At 29.9% G+C, this 17,894-nt stretch overlaps 3 protein-coding genes and 3 long non-coding RNA genes across 9 annotated transcripts in view; 1 reads left to right on the top strand and 5 right to left on the bottom strand.

Moving 5' to 3' along the window:
• Positions 1–615: 615 nt before the first annotated feature.
• LOC122636967 (tyramine beta-hydroxylase) lies at positions 616–3,542 on the bottom strand. The gene is made up of 10 exons (XM_043828702.1): positions 3,223–3,542; positions 2,915–3,068; positions 2,690–2,836; positions 2,348–2,595; positions 2,104–2,257; positions 1,759–2,022; positions 1,425–1,655; positions 1,224–1,352; positions 976–1,150; positions 616–855 (listed from the first exon to the last, which is right to left on the bottom strand). The coding sequence occupies exons 1-10, from the start codon at positions 3,375–3,377 to the stop codon at positions 710–712; spliced, it is 1,803 nt and encodes a 600-aa protein (XP_043684637.1). The 5' UTR covers positions 3,378–3,542; the 3' UTR covers positions 616–709.
• A 2,546-nt stretch (positions 3,543–6,088) lies between these two features.
• LOC122637130 (putative phospholipase B-like lamina ancestor) lies at positions 6,089–14,474 on the top strand. 4 transcript variants are annotated; one of them, XR_006329126.1, is made up of 8 exons: positions 6,089–6,281; positions 10,403–10,665; positions 11,501–11,650; positions 12,086–12,332; positions 12,466–12,722; positions 12,958–13,198; positions 13,298–14,111; positions 14,242–14,474. XR_006329126.1 is itself a non-coding variant. In XM_043829065.1 (7 exons), the coding sequence occupies exons 2-7, from the start codon at positions 10,556–10,558 to the stop codon at positions 13,967–13,969; spliced, it is 1,677 nt and encodes a 558-aa protein (XP_043685000.1). In that variant the 5' UTR covers positions 6,089–6,281; positions 10,403–10,555; the 3' UTR covers positions 13,970–14,474. The 4 variants fall into 4 exon arrangements, 3 of the variants coding, with proteins under 3 accessions (XP_043685000.1, XP_043685002.1, XP_043685001.1); XM_043829065.1 differs by having other exon boundaries at positions 13,298–14,474; XM_043829067.1 differs by lacking the exon at positions 6,089–6,281 and adding an exon at positions 8,574–8,710 and having other exon boundaries at positions 13,298–14,474.
• Positions 8,279–10,335, bottom strand: LOC122637136. The gene is made up of 2 exons (XR_006329130.1): positions 10,301–10,335; positions 8,279–8,646 (listed from the first exon to the last, which is right to left on the bottom strand). It is a non-coding gene; the product is annotated as an uncharacterized LOC122637136 (long non-coding RNA).
• LOC122637135 lies at positions 10,364–10,900 on the bottom strand. Its single transcript, XR_006329129.1, has 2 exons — positions 10,824–10,900; positions 10,364–10,697 (listed from the first exon to the last, which is right to left on the bottom strand). It is a non-coding gene; the product is annotated as an uncharacterized LOC122637135 (long non-coding RNA).
• LOC122637134 lies at positions 10,963–12,555 on the bottom strand. The gene is made up of 3 exons (XR_006329128.1): positions 12,417–12,555; positions 11,499–11,720; positions 10,963–11,384 (listed from the first exon to the last, which is right to left on the bottom strand). It is a non-coding gene; the product is annotated as an uncharacterized LOC122637134 (long non-coding RNA).
• Positions 14,475–16,970: 2,496 nt separating the features above from the next.
• The window catches only part of LOC122637132 (BUB3-interacting and GLEBS motif-containing protein ZNF207-like), a 10,323-nt gene continuing 9,399 nt past the window's right edge, over positions 16,971–17,894 (bottom strand). Inside the window, exon 8 of the transcript XR_006329127.1 lies at positions 16,971–17,084. The gene's annotated coding sequence lies outside the window, so the exon portion shown is untranslated. The remainder of the gene's footprint in view (positions 17,085–17,894) is intronic.

The raw sequence follows: 17,894 nt of genomic DNA, 5'->3' as shown, positions 1-17,894 counted from the left end.
AAACTTATGGAAGCCTATATAAACTTTTTTACCGATATAATTACTATTCATTTTTATTATTATTAAATAGATTCAAGAGACTCTTTTTGTATTTAGATCAAAGAATTTATTTCACACGAATGCTTGTACTACTCGTATACACATCCTCATTTATCAAAGTTTACTGAAGAAATGAAAATAAAGAATAAAGATACAACAGTTTTGTATATTGAAAACATTTTCTTTATGTATTATACGTATATAAACGATAATATTTCGATCAACGTAATCTCCCTGTTAAGAATAATTAATTAATGGATTGATTTATTAATTGTTTTATTTTTCTTTTCTATGATATATATCAGTTATTATATTCGAGAAAAAAGATTTATAGATTGGTTATCATGAAATTACTTAGTTTAATTCCATTGTTTGTTGCATATATTTAATGATCTTTTAGATATATATAAGTTTCTATTCGAAATGTAAGTAGATGAATTAAATAAAGTAATAGATTTTTATTTTTAAAAATGAAAAAAAAAAGAGAAATGGAAAAAGGTATTCATGTTAACAAAAAAAAAAAAATATTGCCCTTGTTTAATAACGAGTAATGAAACAATTTATAACGTTGATTTTTCGATTAAATATTTGATTTATTTTCTCTCACATAAAACTGAAATAATTTATTATCACTACTAAGAGAAGAATACTGCACCTAAGTTAAAGTAGATTACATCGAATCCATAGCATCTGTTCTAAATGAGAAATCAAAGCAATCTCTAGCAGGTGGTGGTAAAGGTAATCTGATAGGAGTTGTGGCTATGTTATCCCACAAACCAGGTAATCGAGATCCATCAGATCCATTGCATTGCATTCCTTAAAATACAAGATTATGATTAACATACTTGCGAACTGAGGATTCATTAATAAAATATTATATGAATGTATTATAAAAAAAAAAAAAAATAAATAAATAAATAAGAAAAGAACAGAGACCTAAAGGAGCAGCCTGATAAACATCATGAAGAGCTTCAACGCGAATTTTAGTCCATTCGATGCTTTTATAATTATCTGATATTCCCTTTTCTATACTCGTATTTTGATTTTCCCATTCTCTCATATAACGAAAATATGTTCTCAGTGCATCATCGCTAATAGCACTTTTACATACCTGGTAGAAATTATATTTTAATAAATTTTCTTATTCTAAGATTACCTTCTGTAAAATTCAATTAAAAATTTACCTCTAAACGTGTATTAGGATAATAATGTATATAATTAACACACATTTCATCGGATATGGCAAAACCACCCAAAGTAATATTATCTCTTTGCATAGTATTATACGTACAAGTTGTTATCAAAGAATCACCCTGTTAACGATACAAAATGTATCAATAGTACCAACAATAGTAATAGAAAACGAACAAACGATCATTACTTACGGGTAGAATCTTAACGGGTTTAGGAAGTAATCTGATTTCTTGGAAATGTGTAGAATAATGATTATCATAATTCAAAAGAGGTAATTCTTTTCCATCTCTGAAATGACGAGTTACCACTTTGGTACCAGTTAAATGTGTATGTAATTGAGAACCAAATACATATATTCCACTTTGAGATAAACCAACTCCGGTACATTCTGTTATACAATGGCCAGATAAAATGAATGATTCCTATAATAAATCATTTTTATTTCACAAATTAATAATCAATTATAACTGATTGTTTTATTCCTAAAAAAAAAAAAAAAAAAAAAAAATAAATTATCTACCGTACCTGTTGGGGTGGTATAGCCATTTTATCTGTATATTCTAATCCCAATTCGATCACCCCAGCATCGTATTTCCTCAAACTTTTCGTGAAAATAAAACGAATCCCTGAAGAATCTGTCTTACCAGCTTGGAGTTCAGGATTATTGTAATGAACTTCTAACATGACGTGTTGATTAAAATCTTTACCACCGATAGGCAAACCAGCTTCTTCTGGATATACAAAGGCATCTGCTCCCATAGCCCAAGCTGCCAGTACTTTCTTACATATCTTATTACGAATTGACAATATTTTATTTCTCTGATATATCGAATAATTAATGTAATTGTATCATTTGTTCGGTCGTAATACCTGAGTTTTTTCTGGTCGATCGTTACTATCGCAAGGTCCTTCGTAAATTGGAACTTCTAAATCAACTGGGCCAGCACAATGAAAGACTTCGATATGATGTACTAAATGTTCGTTACCCGTTTGAATTACTGGACCAAATTGTAAAATGTGATGTCTATTGGATAAATGAAAACGATTTTAAATTTAACAAATTTCAATTTTTTATTGAATTATTAATTTGTGAAATTAATTAAAATGAATTTACTTTTGTTTTAAAGGAGAAGGTAATTTAAATACTCGGCACCAATATGTCGTCTCGTTGTTCGGTACTTTTACACTTTTCACAGTAACGTCGTATTGCCAGGCGTTAGAAGGAAATTTAGGTTTTTTGTGAGTAACTCGAAGCAATTCTGTTCTAGCCATGCCAGAACTTTTAGAATCAATTATTTTCAATCCTGCTAAGGAAGTTAATGGACCTCGACCCTTTAGCCATACGATATGAGTTGTGCCTCTCTATTTATAAAAAATATTTCAAATCGTTTCGCGATTCAATTTTTCTTCTTTTTTTTTTTTCTAAATACGTTAAACATAACAATTAAATTTTTACCTCGATAATATAATCGTGTTCATCGCAAGTATCGAATTTTCTTGTGAATGTAAATTTGGTCAGATTGCCTCTTCTTTTCCATGCGAAATTTTCACAATTTTGTTGCTTATCGAGAATTAGTTTTCCTTCTACGTCCGACCAAGCATCCTAATCATTTTTGATAATAATTTCGTAATTATAGAAATAATTTAGAAAAATATTTTATATATATATATATATATACACCTGTAATTGAGTTTGTTGATGCCAATCGATCCATAATATACAATAATCAGCAAGTTTAAATTCTCCATAATCCGAAAAACCAACAGCGAACCATGTATTTTGATCACCGGTATAATGAATCTCTACCTTCACCAATTTGCTCATTAAATCCACTCTAAAAAAGAACTCGATTAAATTTTTCCACGTAAAATCAAAGAAGAAGAATCTATACAATAAAATATCATATTGTTACCACCGTCGACGATTCGAATTTAACCAAAAAACGTGTCCATAGTAAAGATAAAAAATTAATTATTTTACTGTTATACCTCCAATGAAAGGTAGCCTCGGATCCTAAAGGAATCGTGTGCACGTCATTTAAATTATCATTTACGTTAACGGAATGAGTTTGATGCACGGATAAAACCACGACGATATTTAAAATCGTTGGTACAAGTAACAATAACAAATTCAAAAATAACATGGCCGATAACGTTGTTTTATTAAACTAATATCTTAAAAATTTTGCTATGACTTTTTTGTTGCTTTCCTTTTTACGACGATCAGTTCAAAGTGATTTAAGCTATACTTCGATATAGTATTTACAACCAGTTTCGTTTTTGATGGGTGAAATCGTACTGACGATTCCATCGTTTCCACTTTTCTTACATCGAAGTTTTGCCGCGGATTTGTCATGGTGCGCACGCTCCGCGCGATCACCGCGCTATCTGCCGAGCGATCAACGAACTTGGACGGTCAATCGTGACGTCATCGGTTTTCTTTAAATTCTATCACTAGATTTAAACGAAAAATTTTATTACGGCATAACCGACAATATAATCGACGATATATTTTATATAACTAGTGTAAAATTATTTTATTAAAATATGTAGTACTATATACAGATATTATTTAACGAATATATTATTTCTATACGATCTGTAAGCTGTGTCCCTGATTGCTTCTTCTCGATCAGATTACATAAATAACATTTCTACTAGGTTAGATTAATCGCAATATCGATTTTCAATTACTTATTAATTAGTAAATACAATGTGATTAAAAAATAATTACGAGAATTGAATATATAAGATAAACGTATATATATTTTCTCAAGCGTTGTATATATATATATATATATATATATATATATATATATATACTCTGTTTATTCGCTCTTTCTAATTGATATGCTAATTGATATATACAATCGTGTTTTTAATCAACAGATCAAGTTTAATTTCAATAACTAGAAATCTTCTTTTCATTTCTTTTTCTTCTTCTTTTTTTTGTTTGTTTGTTTGTAATTACCGTTTTCAACGTCGTAGCATAATCAATTAGAAGTTTAATATGCGTGATAACATAAGACTTATAATTTACGATATCAAATCGTATTTAATGTTCATAAAATGTTGATGTTACTTATTACGTTTATATACATATTAAACGTGTTAATTATGCGTCATTTCAAAATAAATATTCTCGTTATTTAACATTAAATGGAATTCATATATATATATAGAAAGAGAGAAAAGAAAGAATAGAGAAGAAAAAAAAAGATCATTCACATATCTTTTTTATTAGAAGAATCGGAAAAATGTTGAGAGAGTCCAACAAAAATGTCTTAATAATAGAATACCAGAGAAGGAGCCATATTGCATTCCCTTCCATTTGAGAGAAGCATACCGTTTGGTAGAATGTAATGAAGAAATTCCATAGAAATTATTCCACGCATAGAGAAGTCTCTTCGGGTGACCTTTATCGTACGGATATTATTAATGCGAAGAAATATTACGTGATCGTATTAAAACTAGATTGACATTAGCAATTCTAAGCTAAGAATTCCTCCATTAGAATATATTTTTTCATTCGTTAATCCCCATCGACGAATAATAACAACGTTAAAAAAAAAAAAATTGTTAGAATGTAAAAACCGATAGAAAAATATATATATATATAGGTAAAAATGAAAAAGAACATTTTTTCTAACTCTCAAGGTAAACTTATAATATAACGATCTTGATACTATTCAAACCACGACTGTATTTATTCTTTTCATAGAAATTCGTCGGTTCCCTTCTTAACTGGTCAATCCGGTTGTTGTCTCTTCTAGGTTTATACCTGCAAAAGGGTCGAATGATTCTATTTGAATAGCACAACTTTTCATAATTTAGTTAGTTTCACATAAGCAATATGGAAGGAAAAATTTTATGCTGGAATGAAATATAAAATTGTATAGTAGTTATAATAGTTAGAGGTAGAGTAACGAATAATTTTATACGATAAATCTCTTAAATTATACATATATATATATATATATATATATATATATATATAAATAATTAACAACAAGCCATTAAAGAAATTTAAATCGTTCTTATGTAAACAATATGTGAACGTACAAGTACAAATATGTATAAATACATATATCTAAATTGATTGTTTATATCATCATATTTACATTTGTTAATTGCTTTTGTATAAGTAATGTGAAACGTACGTATATTTTATATATGCGTGTAAGCGTGTGTGTTTATATTTCTTTCTAATTTCTACGCATTTTCTTTCTTTTTTTTTTTTTTTTTTTTTTTTTTTCAAGGAACTCTCATTCAGATCGTTGGCATCGTCTGTGAGAAAGACGATATCTCATGTTGTAGCTTAACGAGCCTCGATTGAATATAATTGACAGTTTTAATCCATTAATAAGTGAGCTCGCTCGTCTGAAGAAGGCGCCGTCATAATCACCCAAGTTAAAAGAGCTATCGTTCAAAATAAAACTAGCAAAGAGAATTTATTCGGAAGGTATGAGCCTCTTTCGAAATTAAAATAAATATGACGACTAATTTCGATTGGCCTATTTTGAAGAAATCATTGATAATTAGTGAAACCGACGAAAGACATAATCCGTACGCGAAGTATTTTATATTCGTGAGAGAAAGGAGGAGAAAAAAAAAAAAAGAAAAGAAAAGAAAACGAAGAGGAAGAAGAAGAATGTAAGAGAAATAAAACTCCCCATCGTCAGTCACCGCCATCTCCGGCACGTCTGAGACTCCGGCGGACGTTGCCGAGTGGTAAAGAGGAGGGGGAAGGAAAGCTTGGGAGTGGAAGGTGGTGGGGATAAGAAACTGACGAGACGCGCTGGGAGTAGGGAGTAGCGGAAGTAGTGGGGGTAATCAGCAGGCACGTTGCCCTTGGACGCGCAGTGCCAGTCGGGAACACCGAGTACTCGCGTAAGGACTTCAGTGTCGGAGCAACTGGTCCATCGTGTCTCGTAAAGACCGCGAGAATATACACACACGTGGTGAGGAATGTAATCTCCATGAGAATCACCGAACCTCTTCCCGTGTACGCAGCGCTAAAGATCTCAAGAGGCATATTAACGTCTACGGTATGTATCAAAAAACAAAACCAAAAAAAAAAAAAAAATTAGTAATAAACAAGGGCAGGGGAATATATATAAAATAATTTTTTTTTATTAAGGGCTTAGTAGACCGTAACCCACGACGCGCGGGATACGTCGTTTCAGACGCGTTAGATATTTTTCGTACGATTCTATAGAGCTCGATGATATTGCTTGATAATTTAAAAATGTAATTTTTGTCGCTTCCTTTTATTGTTGTTGTAGTTTGAGAACGTGACTCGCAACGTGAATCTCTCTTAAGCGTTGCGTGATTTGGATAAAGCACGAATTGGAATTTTTCTTTCTTCTTCTTCTTCCTTTTCTTTTTTCTTTTTTTTTTTTTCTTTCTTTTTCTTTTTTATATAACGTACAAAACTTGTTTCTATCTTATATCTGATAATTTTTAATTAATTATAATTTTGTAATGATCTTGATATAAATAATTGTACGATCAACGTGATTGCAACTATCATCGGTTAATCAACTCGATCGAATGATCCAAGCAGCTGATCTAGATAGTCGATGCGAACGATCAATATTACGTATTACAAGAACGAACTTTTAACATTCGCATAAATGTTTTCCGATCGAGTGTGTTCCATTTTGATTATTTATTTACAATAATTTATATATGTATGTGAGAACTGATCTATTGTTCTAATAGGATCGATTCGATGTTCCCTGAAATGAGATCATACAAACAAAAACATTGAATTATTTGTTGAATAATGAAATTTATCATGGAATCGATGGAACTGTTCGAAGAAGCCAAGTTTTTCTTATCTAAGATATTGTTTTTTATTTTGTTTATATATGAAGTCAAATCTTGTAGGAAATCAGTGTAATCTTTTCAAAAAAATAATTTTATTGATAGACTCAAGTCAACACTAGTATAGTGTTAACTATATATCGTTAAATAACATATTATTTAGATATGTTACTTACAGTCGATACACGTAGAAAAATTATTGATAGATGAATCATTATGGTCAAACGATCATTTAAAATACAGACGTCAAATATATATATATATATATATATATATATATATATATATATACACATACAAATGCTTCGTTAGACTTTTAGAATGAAAAATAATTCAGGTTTGTGTCGGAATATTAAAGATAAAAATAAAAGGAAAGTTAAACGCATTTTAAAATACATAATTTGAAATTTTCCACAAATTGCCAAGCAAAAGTTGATAAAGTTGATCAGCAACCTAACTCGACACGTTTATTTACAACAAGCGATAAGTTAGTTGACACAACGGCGTCTGCTTTTACAAAGTGTTAAATACCCTCTCTCTTCTAAACATATCTGGTTATACGTTAACATCTAATTATTATCGTGTCAGCGATGAAAAAGATCTGTATGCGTTTACAATTTTCAACAGTCGAATGAATTATCTGTAAAAATTTAAACATCCCTTAATTTTTTATAACCCTGAAACTTTTTCCGCATCTATATCATCATATTATATAGATTATATGTGATTTTAAACGCGACATTAAAAAATTACTAAATCGTTATTACTTATATCAGTATTAGTGTATCATACTATACTATAGTATAGATATATAGCTAATATTTTCTAATAATATGCTCTAATAATGTATAATTGTATCAAGATTATAAATCTTGATATTAATTATATAACAATATTATATAAATATTATACTCTGATATTAATAATTTAATTCTCTCTCTATTTAAATAAGTAATATTTAATATAGTATTTATATTAATATAATTATACTATATTAAATAAAAATTATATATATATATATATATATATATATATATATATAAAATCATGAAAAAAGTTTCAGATATGAATTAACAACAATGAATTTTCTCACAATAAAATCCAATGAAATTTCTTCGAAATATCATTTTTAGAAATAACATTACGTTATTACCAAGAGACTAAAGATTTAAATATAAACGCTTAAAGAATAAAGTCATACGTCTTTTATAGAAAGTTCTTTTCCAATAGTTTATTTTTCTCCGAGTTCTACGAAGGAGCATACTTTTGGTAAATTTGTTATCTTCGCTGCAACAACATATGTATATCCATCTCTCTCTCTCTCTCTCTCTCTCTCTCTCTCATTGAAAGTTGTTGTATAATAAACGACTTTGACGTAGCAGACGAGTTTATGTCGACCAGATCGAATCACTTGATTTTGCCAAGAACTTAAGATCTTGCACTCCTGGCTCAGTTCCCACAGATTATTCCTTGCGTATGGATACGAATGTTTCGTGAATCTTCTAGCTTCAGTCCTTTTTTTATCCTCGAATAAAGCTCAACAAGTATTCGACAGTACAATCTCTGCGGTCGAAAAGAGGAAACCTATAAAGAGGATTTAAAGATATGCACGATCAACTGATAAGTCTTCTTTTATTTAATTGCTCAAGTAAGAAAAATTAGAAATCTTTTTATTAGTGTCTGAAAAAAAAAAAAAAAAACTTTTCCCTTTTTTTCTTTAGCAGTCTCAATCTATAAAAATATTTTTATTTGCTTTTTAACATATATTATTAAAATATTAATTATTATTTAAAAGCAAATATTAATAGCGAATTACTACAATTTTTATATGTAGAAGACTATAGTAAAAGAATAAAAAGAAATATATATATATATATATATATATATAGATTATTTGCTATTAACATATCTTATAAAAAATGTAGAGTATATAATTTTACGATATATACGTTATAGTATTATATATGTCGTTAATATTTGTTAAAAAAATTGATATATATATATATATGTGTGTGTGTGTACGTACAAAAAAAAAAGGGACTGAAATGATGAATCGACATTATCGAGTACCAATGACTAACATCTTGCGCAATATTGCGAATACTTATCACTCAGGCTTGAAACTAGTGCAGTTCTATGTCGTGTGTGTAATTGCAAACAAGTTAAACTAATCGTTCGAAAATGACGAATCTGATGTAAAGTAATATTCCTTTTCTATCAACTACGTGTATCTTCATTAAAAAAAATGTAGTTTAAATCAAATTTTATTTGCAAAGACAGTAGAGTATAGTGTGAACCTCTTTTGAAAGAGCAGATTTCACGTGACGTTCACGTGAAAAGAAAATAATCTTGCGTCAGATAAGACGCTTGCCCCAAAACTGACTTTATCTGGCATAAAAAAAGTGAGAAGGAGAAAGAAAAAAAAAGAGAGAGAGAGAGAGAGAGAAAGCAAAAAATAAAAAAGAAAAAGAACAAAAAGGAAAGATTGAACTTATATTGGTCAGCACGCAATATATACGTGTGACTTGTAACTTATATCTATCCAATTAGCTGATGCCAATACCACCGTGAGTGGGTATTAGCCTTAACCTTTGCCTTCAATTCGCAAGTTTCTAATTCCGACACGTTTTCCCCTCTTCGATCGTTTTGTTAGTCACACGTCTATGTACATAAATCTTCTACTAAGATAACTTTGAGAAAGAAAGAGAGAGAGAGAGAGAGAGAGAGAGAGAGAGAGAGAGAGAGAGAGAAAGAGAACCGGAATGATGCCAGAAGAGAAGTGCAAGCTCATTGATACCGGTATACCTGTTACAGGAATGTCGACTATTAATGTATAATAGGTATTTCTATATAATATAATTCAAATATCTAATATAATCTAAATATATTTCAAATTTTTTAAAAATATATTTTAAAGAATACATTTTACATTTTAATAAATTTATATATATATGTGTGTGTGTGGGTTTTTTAATTATAGCTTATTTAAATATAATTTTCAAGAGTGCGATCTACAGAGACAATATATATATATATATATATATATATATATATATATATATTATCATACATATTATACTTATTAAAAAAATTCCAAGTATAAAACTTTAACACGTTATTAATTATAGTTGATTCAAACATACTTTTTAAGAGCACACTCCAAAGGAAAAAAACAAACAAACAAACAAACAAAAAAGAAAAAAAGGATAAATGTTTATATGAAATATATTATATTTACCTATTATATCGTGTATATATATATTTATCCTATTTCGATTAAATTTCATATTCGATTATCTTATTTTTTTTTTTGGTTTTCTTTCCATTTGATTTATTGCAGTGAAAATAGGATACGCGCGTACCGGCAACTTCTAAGAGCGTTAGAAGAGGCCACGGAGCAGGCTTCTGTAATCGATGGGTTGAGAACGCGAAACTCGTGCCTTCCACCTTTTTCTTTTCTTCGTTACCAAGGTGCTTAGCTTACCGATGAGCCATGCTGAAGGTAGTGGGCGCTTCTTGGCTGCAAACACGCATCTCCACGTACATTCTTGTCGCCGTTGCTCTTCTTGGCATCGGTGCAATAATACTCGGTGAATTTGGACAGTAAGTTTCTCTTAATAAATTTCCTTAACGTTCTTAATAAAAAAAGAAAAAATATATATATATATATATATATATATATATGTGCGTGTATGTGTATACGTATATGTTAAATGAAATAATTAATAATGAAATATTATAGTATTAAATATAATACTTACTAAATAATATTTGTTTATTAATAATTAAAAGCTATCATCGATGAAATTTCAATTCTTCTTTCCACCCCCATCCTCCCGTTACCTCTCCCTCCCTCCCCAAAGATCAGAAAATTATTTTCAATAATTATAAAAATTAATTTTTTCATAACTTTCGTATATCTATATATTGACATAATAATAAAATATAGAAAAAGTTTCAATCGAATTTCTTCTATCTCTTATTGATTTTTACAATAAAATAAAATATACTGCGATATAATTTCATCCATGATAACGTTAACTATGACTTTCTTCGTTTTTTTTTTTCTTATTTTTTTTTTTTTTTTTTTTTTTATGATTAATCCTCCTCGTTCGTCATGTATTATTAATCATTCGAATCGATAAATAACTTAGCAAAGACACTTAAATTGACACGATAAGCGTAAATCGATATTTGTAGTGATAAAAAAAAAAGAATATTCTCGGTTAAATTGCTTAGTTGTGTAATTTGAACAGAATGTTTGAAATTTGTCTTCCTATTTCTTTCTTATGTACGTATGTAACTGCTGACTTCTTTGAAATCTGAAATATCGAAAGATAAAGAATTTATATATCGCATAAAAAAAAAAAAACTTTGAGATATATTCGATTTCATTCAACTCTCTCGGGATATAAATGATTATTTTCTTTACTTACAGCGTTGAGAAGGATGGAACGTATTCAGCAACTGTGTCGTGGAATCACAAGGGAGGATACCGTATTGACTTTTGGGGCCAAGGCAATGATCTTACTTCTATTCCATTAAATGCCGCACGTGCATATTACAAAACTGGAATTTTAGAAAATGGGTTCGTCCGAATATTTTCTTCTTGTGTAGACTTGGCCAAGAGTTCTTAGATCTAAATAGTTTTACGATCTCTGAAAGAAAAAAAATATATATATATATATTAATAAATAAATTAGCTTAAAAAAACAAATCTCAAAAAAGAGTAATCGATCTTTAAAATCATTTAGGAATTTTTGGCCCACCCTTTTTATTAGGATACTACTAGATATTTTTAAAAAAGAACTTTTAGAAAATTAATTCAATTTATATATTGCCTAAATACATCATAAATGTATTAACAAAATTTAATTGATCGATGAAAGATTAAAAGGATGACATCGATAACGCCATAAATGATAATAATAATAATAATAATAATAATAATTATTATTATTATTATTATTATTATTATTATTATATAGTCTCGATAAAAAATTTCAATGGCATTTTTTAACAGGTGGTCTATCATTGAAATTGAAACATCTGTAAAATATCCGGACACAGTACAAGCGTATGCAGCAGGTCTTTTGGAAGGTAGTTTAACTTGGCAATTAATACACCATCATTGGTACAACACCATCAATGTAATATGCGATAAGAACCCAGTTGAATGCCGGAAATCACGACGTTATCTTCGCGAGAATGCAGCTATAATACGTGAACGAGCCGATTTGTTAGAATCTAAGGACTCGTTTTGGCATATGGTGTGTAATTTCCATGAGAAATAATCCGCTTTGAAAATTCATTGACATTCAAATATCTCGACGTTTATTTCCATAGTTATTTACCTTTTCTATATTCGTAATTATAATAATTCGAGATCGTCTTTTCATCAAGGTACGTTTATTTTATGCACAATTGGATGGTTTGGAAGCTGGTTGGCGTTTCGCCGTTCGTCGAAGTCGTCAATCAGCGGAATTACAATCGGAAGATTTTCTTTGGCTGGCAATGGCTTCTGATTTATCAGATGTCGACTCGACAATAATCAATGGATCGAATATATCAATCGGTGAAAAAGGCATGATTTTTCTTAAAGCACTTAACAGAGAAAATAAGGAACCTCTGATCGCTATTGGACATAATACTGCTGCACCGTAAGTAGAAATTTTCTAATTCATCTAACTGTAATTATTGGAAAGAAAAACAAAAAAATTAACTCAACGAATGAGTAAGGAGATTGATAAATCTTAAATGGTTTTACGCAGCGAGGATTAAAAAGATAGAGAAGTAGGTATATACAAAAGATTTAAAGATCGAATGAAAAAATTTGCCTAATTTTCTTTTCTTTTCTTTCCTTTGTTTTTTTTTTTTTTTTTTTTTTTTTTTTAGATACGCCAAAATGTTAAGACTCTTGAAAAGATACAAATTTAATTATCATATATTGCCTACGTCAAAAAACGTAGCTCGAATACCGAGTCGATCGATCATCATGTCCTCTTATCCTGGAGCATTATCCTCGCACGATGAGTTTTATTTAATGACAGCTGAAAATCGAGAGTTGATAATTGCTGGTATGCCATTGTCAGTATCGAAGCGTGATCCATGGAACTTTGTCAATCTGGAAGATCAAGTACGTTGTGTGAGAGATTCTAACGTATTATAATGCATACATCATAAACATATATATAATTAGAATGAGAAAATATACAATTCGTTATTATTCCATCAGGTAATGTCGTCCATCAGAATAATGGCAGCAAATCGTTTGGCAACCGATAGTGAATCCTGGTCTAAAATATTAGCATTTGAAAATGGTGGTAATTCGATGCATCAATGGATCACGTTTGAGCCAAGATCCAACAATGTTTGGTTCGTAGAACAGTTAGGAAGTATCACTCACGCTGTTGATTACTCAAAAGATTTCATAGAGACTGGTGTTGTACTTTGCACCGGTTTACCACATTTCCAAGAGATAAAGGAAGCAGCTGGTCCTATCAACGAGAATGATCTTTTAACAAGGAGACGTTATTTGATGGATTTGCAAGAGAACGTTACCATCATGGAACATGTCAGGGAGTTCATGCGAGGTTACAGCGGCCAAGATGAGAAGTCTACTGTAGAGAATACTAATGAAAGTTTTCATTTAAATTTATCACAAATCCGAACTTACAGAGGTGACTTGGAGAAACCGCCATTACCATTGGGTGTCATCGATAGTAAAATTATAGCTGCTGACGTTAACGGACTCGAGATCTTTGAGGCAACTTCCGGTCCTGTTCGTTTCAACGAGCTAACTTCTGCTTTCCAATGGTCTCGATCTTTTCCAAATATTTCACACATCATGGGTCAACCGGACATCTTTGATTTCGACAGCGTTATACCTTTGTGGGTTTGGATTTAACGCAACGAGAATATGGCAAGCGAGAGAGAGATAGAGTTAGAGAAAGAGAAAGGGAAAATGAGAAAAAAAAAAAAAGAGAAAAGGATAGAGAGAACGTACAAAGAAGAATCGGAAACTTTGCAATCTCTCTCGTTGCTTTTAGGTATTAAGTAAAATTAAGTTCGTTCAAAATGTTAGATGTTCCTTTCTTCTTTCATTCGTATCCAATTAATCTTTTTATCTAATTTGTGTTTTTTTTTTTCTTTTTTCATTTCTTCTCCGTCAATCTACAGATATCTAAATCTTCCACAAACACTGCCACAATTCAACCACGGCGAAACAATATGTTATGTACGTTCTTAACAACAATGAAATCTTCGTTAAGTACTTATTCTCATGCTGCCCCTCTTCGTTCTTATTGCTTTAACAGCTGGCTCATATGTCGGCTACCTTTGGTAAAATTTTTAATGAAATAAATGAATCAATAAAGAAATTAATAAAAAAAAAAAAAAAAAAAAAGATAAAATATATAGATCATTTGCATGTATCCCTTAGTTTAATCCATAATGATACATATATAATCCTTAAACTAAATTGATGGATAACGTGGACTTGGAGAGAAATGATTCAATAGGATTTTAATAGATCAATGAAACTGGCTCTTCTGTGATCAAAGAAGTGATTTTATCTTTTTGAATTTGCCTAATCAATTTATATACACACACACACGTACAACTCGGATACATATATATATATATATATATATATGTATTTAAATGATCAAATATTTTTTTTGTAAGAGAATTACATACATTGATCGCAGAATAACTCGTCCATTTCTTTTATATTGTGAACAATCTTCATTTATTTATTAAATTTGATTGAGATACACGTTCAAAGTGTGTCACCTCTCGTGTTTATTTTTTTTTTTTTTTATATATATATTCTTTTTTATTTCGTTTTATTTATTTTTTTTTTTTTTTTTTTTTTTTTTAATATTTCTTGAAATCTTTTCTTTTCTTTTTTTTTTTTCTTTTTTTTCTTCGACATTCTGTCCGTTCTGCTCGTGCGCAGTCGGCTGAAAACAACAATGCTGTAGAAGAGTAGAGACTACTTCTAGAGTATTTACGGACGATCCGTACAAAGATAAAGTGCATTTTATGCTTTTCGAACGTTCATTAAGATCTTATGAAACGATCCAAGAAAAAGTTAAAGGTGAATATTACGTCTGTAAAAATCTACGATCTACAATATAGTCATATTTATATAATCACAATTTTATATATTTATATATATATATATATATATATCCACACATATACATATACACATATAGAGAGAAAAGAAAAAAAAAAAGGAGAAAAAAGATACAATCAAAAGAACAAAAAAAAAAGAAAAAAAAAATGAAACAAATAAATTATTTCACATCAAAGTATTATTTTTTAATTAGATAAAACGTTCAATGAATTTTCCTTTGATATCTCATTGATAATCCTCTTCAATACTTTTATTTTTCGCACTTTAAATTCATACAGGACCGAACCGCCTTGATAAGAATATTAGGATGATAAAGAGGCACCGTGTTACCGGTATCTTCGAGCAAAGCGATCCCCCTCGAGCGAATCGTGCATCCGCTATCACCAAGTGTAAAGACATTATTAGCGAAATAGGGAATAGGAAAATGTAAGAGGTCCTTGCGTAACGTAAGATACATAACGTATCGATATAACACACAGAGCCAGCTAAGCATTCTACGAACGATGGAATATTCGATCGAACGGGTTGCTCCATTTTTCTTTTTCTTTTTTATTTATTTATTTTCTTTTTTTTTTTGTAATTTATATACATGTACATATATATATATATATATATATATACATATATATATATAATCTTTTTTCTTTTTTTGTTTTTATTGTCAGTGTCCTGATATCATAATGAATTAAAAATAAGAATTACATTAGAATTATATCTCAATGTTTATTTCATTGAACACGTCCGATAACAAATAAATAGATCGGATCTGATCAATGAAGAACTATTTAAAATAAAATAATAAAGGACCCGTTTCGTATCGATATTCCAAACGATCGATTCGGTTAATACGATTTACCCGTGACTCATTACCTATTACGATTAATATTGTTTCTCGGTCCAGCCACGCGCCCATGGCACCGAGGACCACGAAATTCCCAAATTTTATTTCTGCCCAGTGAAGTGATCATCATTTTTTTTTTTTCGTAATCTCATCGTTTGTGATCGTCCTCTCTTCGGATGAAGTGCAACACAAATATCTAGATATTATATATATATATACATACATACATATATATTATATATATATATATATATATATATATATATAAATCAACCACATATGTTGCTAGTAAATAAATTATATAATATATATAGTGATGATAACTGTCTATAGTTTCACAGCGTCATGATCATAAATAGAAATTTTTCGGCTTATAAAATTGGGAAGATAATGGGTACCTCGAGACCAGAGCGGTAGGTCCAAACAATCGCCTGCCTTGAGGCAAGGGACCATTAAGGTCCAACAGCGGTGAGAGCTGTGATTGGTTGAAACAATATGTGGCTGTCGCCCGCCATTCTGGGATGAAACGAAACGAATTTTTTTTTTGTATCTCACCCTCTCGCCCCCATTCCATGGAAAAGAAAGAAATAAAATTTAAGAGGAGGTATGGAAAAAGAACAAAAAAAAAAAAAAATAAGATAACTGGCAAATTCCGCGTTAAAAATTTTGGTAGATCTTACGTACGTATGTACGTACACACACACACACATACAAATATAAAATTGTGAAAAGAGAAAAAAAGAAAAAAAAAAAAAGAGAGAAACAGAAGAAAAAGTTGAAATAAAACGGAAAAAAACGAAATGATGATGATGATGATAATAATAATAATAATAATAATAATAATAATAATAATAATAATAATAGAGATAAGATATTTGAAAAATAACATAACGGATCTCTCCCAGAAAAGCAGACTATGCCCAATTTTTAGAGCTTTCCACAGAACGTCTTTATTCGGAACAGTCTATAATATGACACTCAATAAATAACAGAACTTCTACATGTCCAAAATTCTGCCATCTGATTGTCCTGCCGAATCTAAAAAACAAAAAAGAAAAAATAGAAAGAAAAGAAGAAAAAAAAAAAAAGAAAAAAAAGATAAGAAAAGAAAAGAACCGGTGTGCGCATGCCGGTGTGAAAAATGCCGCGTGTCCCGAATTTCAAGGAGTCCTTTCGAGGATACTTCGAATCGTGAATTTCACTTACTCCTTATTAATTTTGTTCAGTTCGTTATTAAATTTGCATGAATCATTATTAGGAATTATCTTAATTGCACATGACTCTCGGCCTTTTTAAACACACGTAATGCATCATCATCGTAAAGAAGAAGAAGAGGAGGAAGAAGAAGGAAGAAGAAGAAGAAGAAGAAGAAGAAGAAGAAGAAGTAGAAAAAGATGTAGAAGTAGAATTACAAGTAGAAAAAGCAGAAGAAGAAGAAAGTTGAAGGGATCCGATGTGATTCGGCAGGACAATCCCTGAAAAACAAAGTATATAATAACAATGTATAGATTTAGGTACGTACACGTGTTGTACACGGCGCGGATATGCAGTTTTGAATTTGTTTTAGTCGGAGTACTATAGCTGAGAAACTCAAAGTTGAAAAAGAGAGACAAACAGGGTGCCTACTGACAATTAACTCAATAACAAAGATAAAGGATATCAAAAACTAATGCTGATAGATCATTATAAAAGCGCACAAATATACTCTTCACAATCCTTTTCAAATTCAAGATATATATGTAGATTGCTATCCATGAATTACTCTATAATTTAGATCTTATTCGAAATTTAATTAACATTTAAAATGGTTTATCTGTCTTTTTTTTTTTTTTTTTTTTTTTTTTTTTT

Source organism: Vespula pensylvanica, chromosome 24 (assembly GCF_014466175.1).
Source record: "Vespula pensylvanica isolate Volc-1 chromosome 24, ASM1446617v1, whole genome shotgun sequence".
NCBI lineage: Eukaryota > Metazoa > Arthropoda > Insecta > Hymenoptera > Vespidae > Vespula > Vespula pensylvanica.
Note: the sequence above shows the minus strand (reverse complement) of the source record. Positions and strands in the feature narration are given on the sequence as shown.

Bases quoted from the DNA above. Each gene is read 5' to 3' on its own strand.
- LOC122636967 (XM_043828702.1), bottom strand. From the start codon at position 3,377: ATGTTATTTTTGAATTTGTTATTGTTACTTGTACCAACGATTTTAAAT. The intron at 3,069-3,222 runs GTATAACAGTAA...GTTCTTTTTTAG, and splicing joins GAGGCTACCTTTCATTGGAG to AGTGGATTTAATGAGCAAAT. The intron at 2,837-2,914 runs GTGTATATATAT...AAAAATGATTAG, and splicing joins ATCAACAAACTCAATTACAG to GATGCTTGGTCGGACGTAGA.
- LOC122637130 (XM_043829065.1), top strand. From the start codon at position 10,556: ATGCTGAAGGTAGTGGGCGCTTCTTGGCTGCAAACACGCATCTCCACG. The intron at 12,333-12,465 runs GTGTGTAATTTC...CTTTTCATCAAG, and splicing joins AGGACTCGTTTTGGCATATG to GTACGTTTATTTTATGCACA. The intron at 13,199-13,297 runs GTACGTTGTGTG...TTATTCCATCAG, and splicing joins TTGTCAATCTGGAAGATCAA to GTAATGTCGTCCATCAGAAT.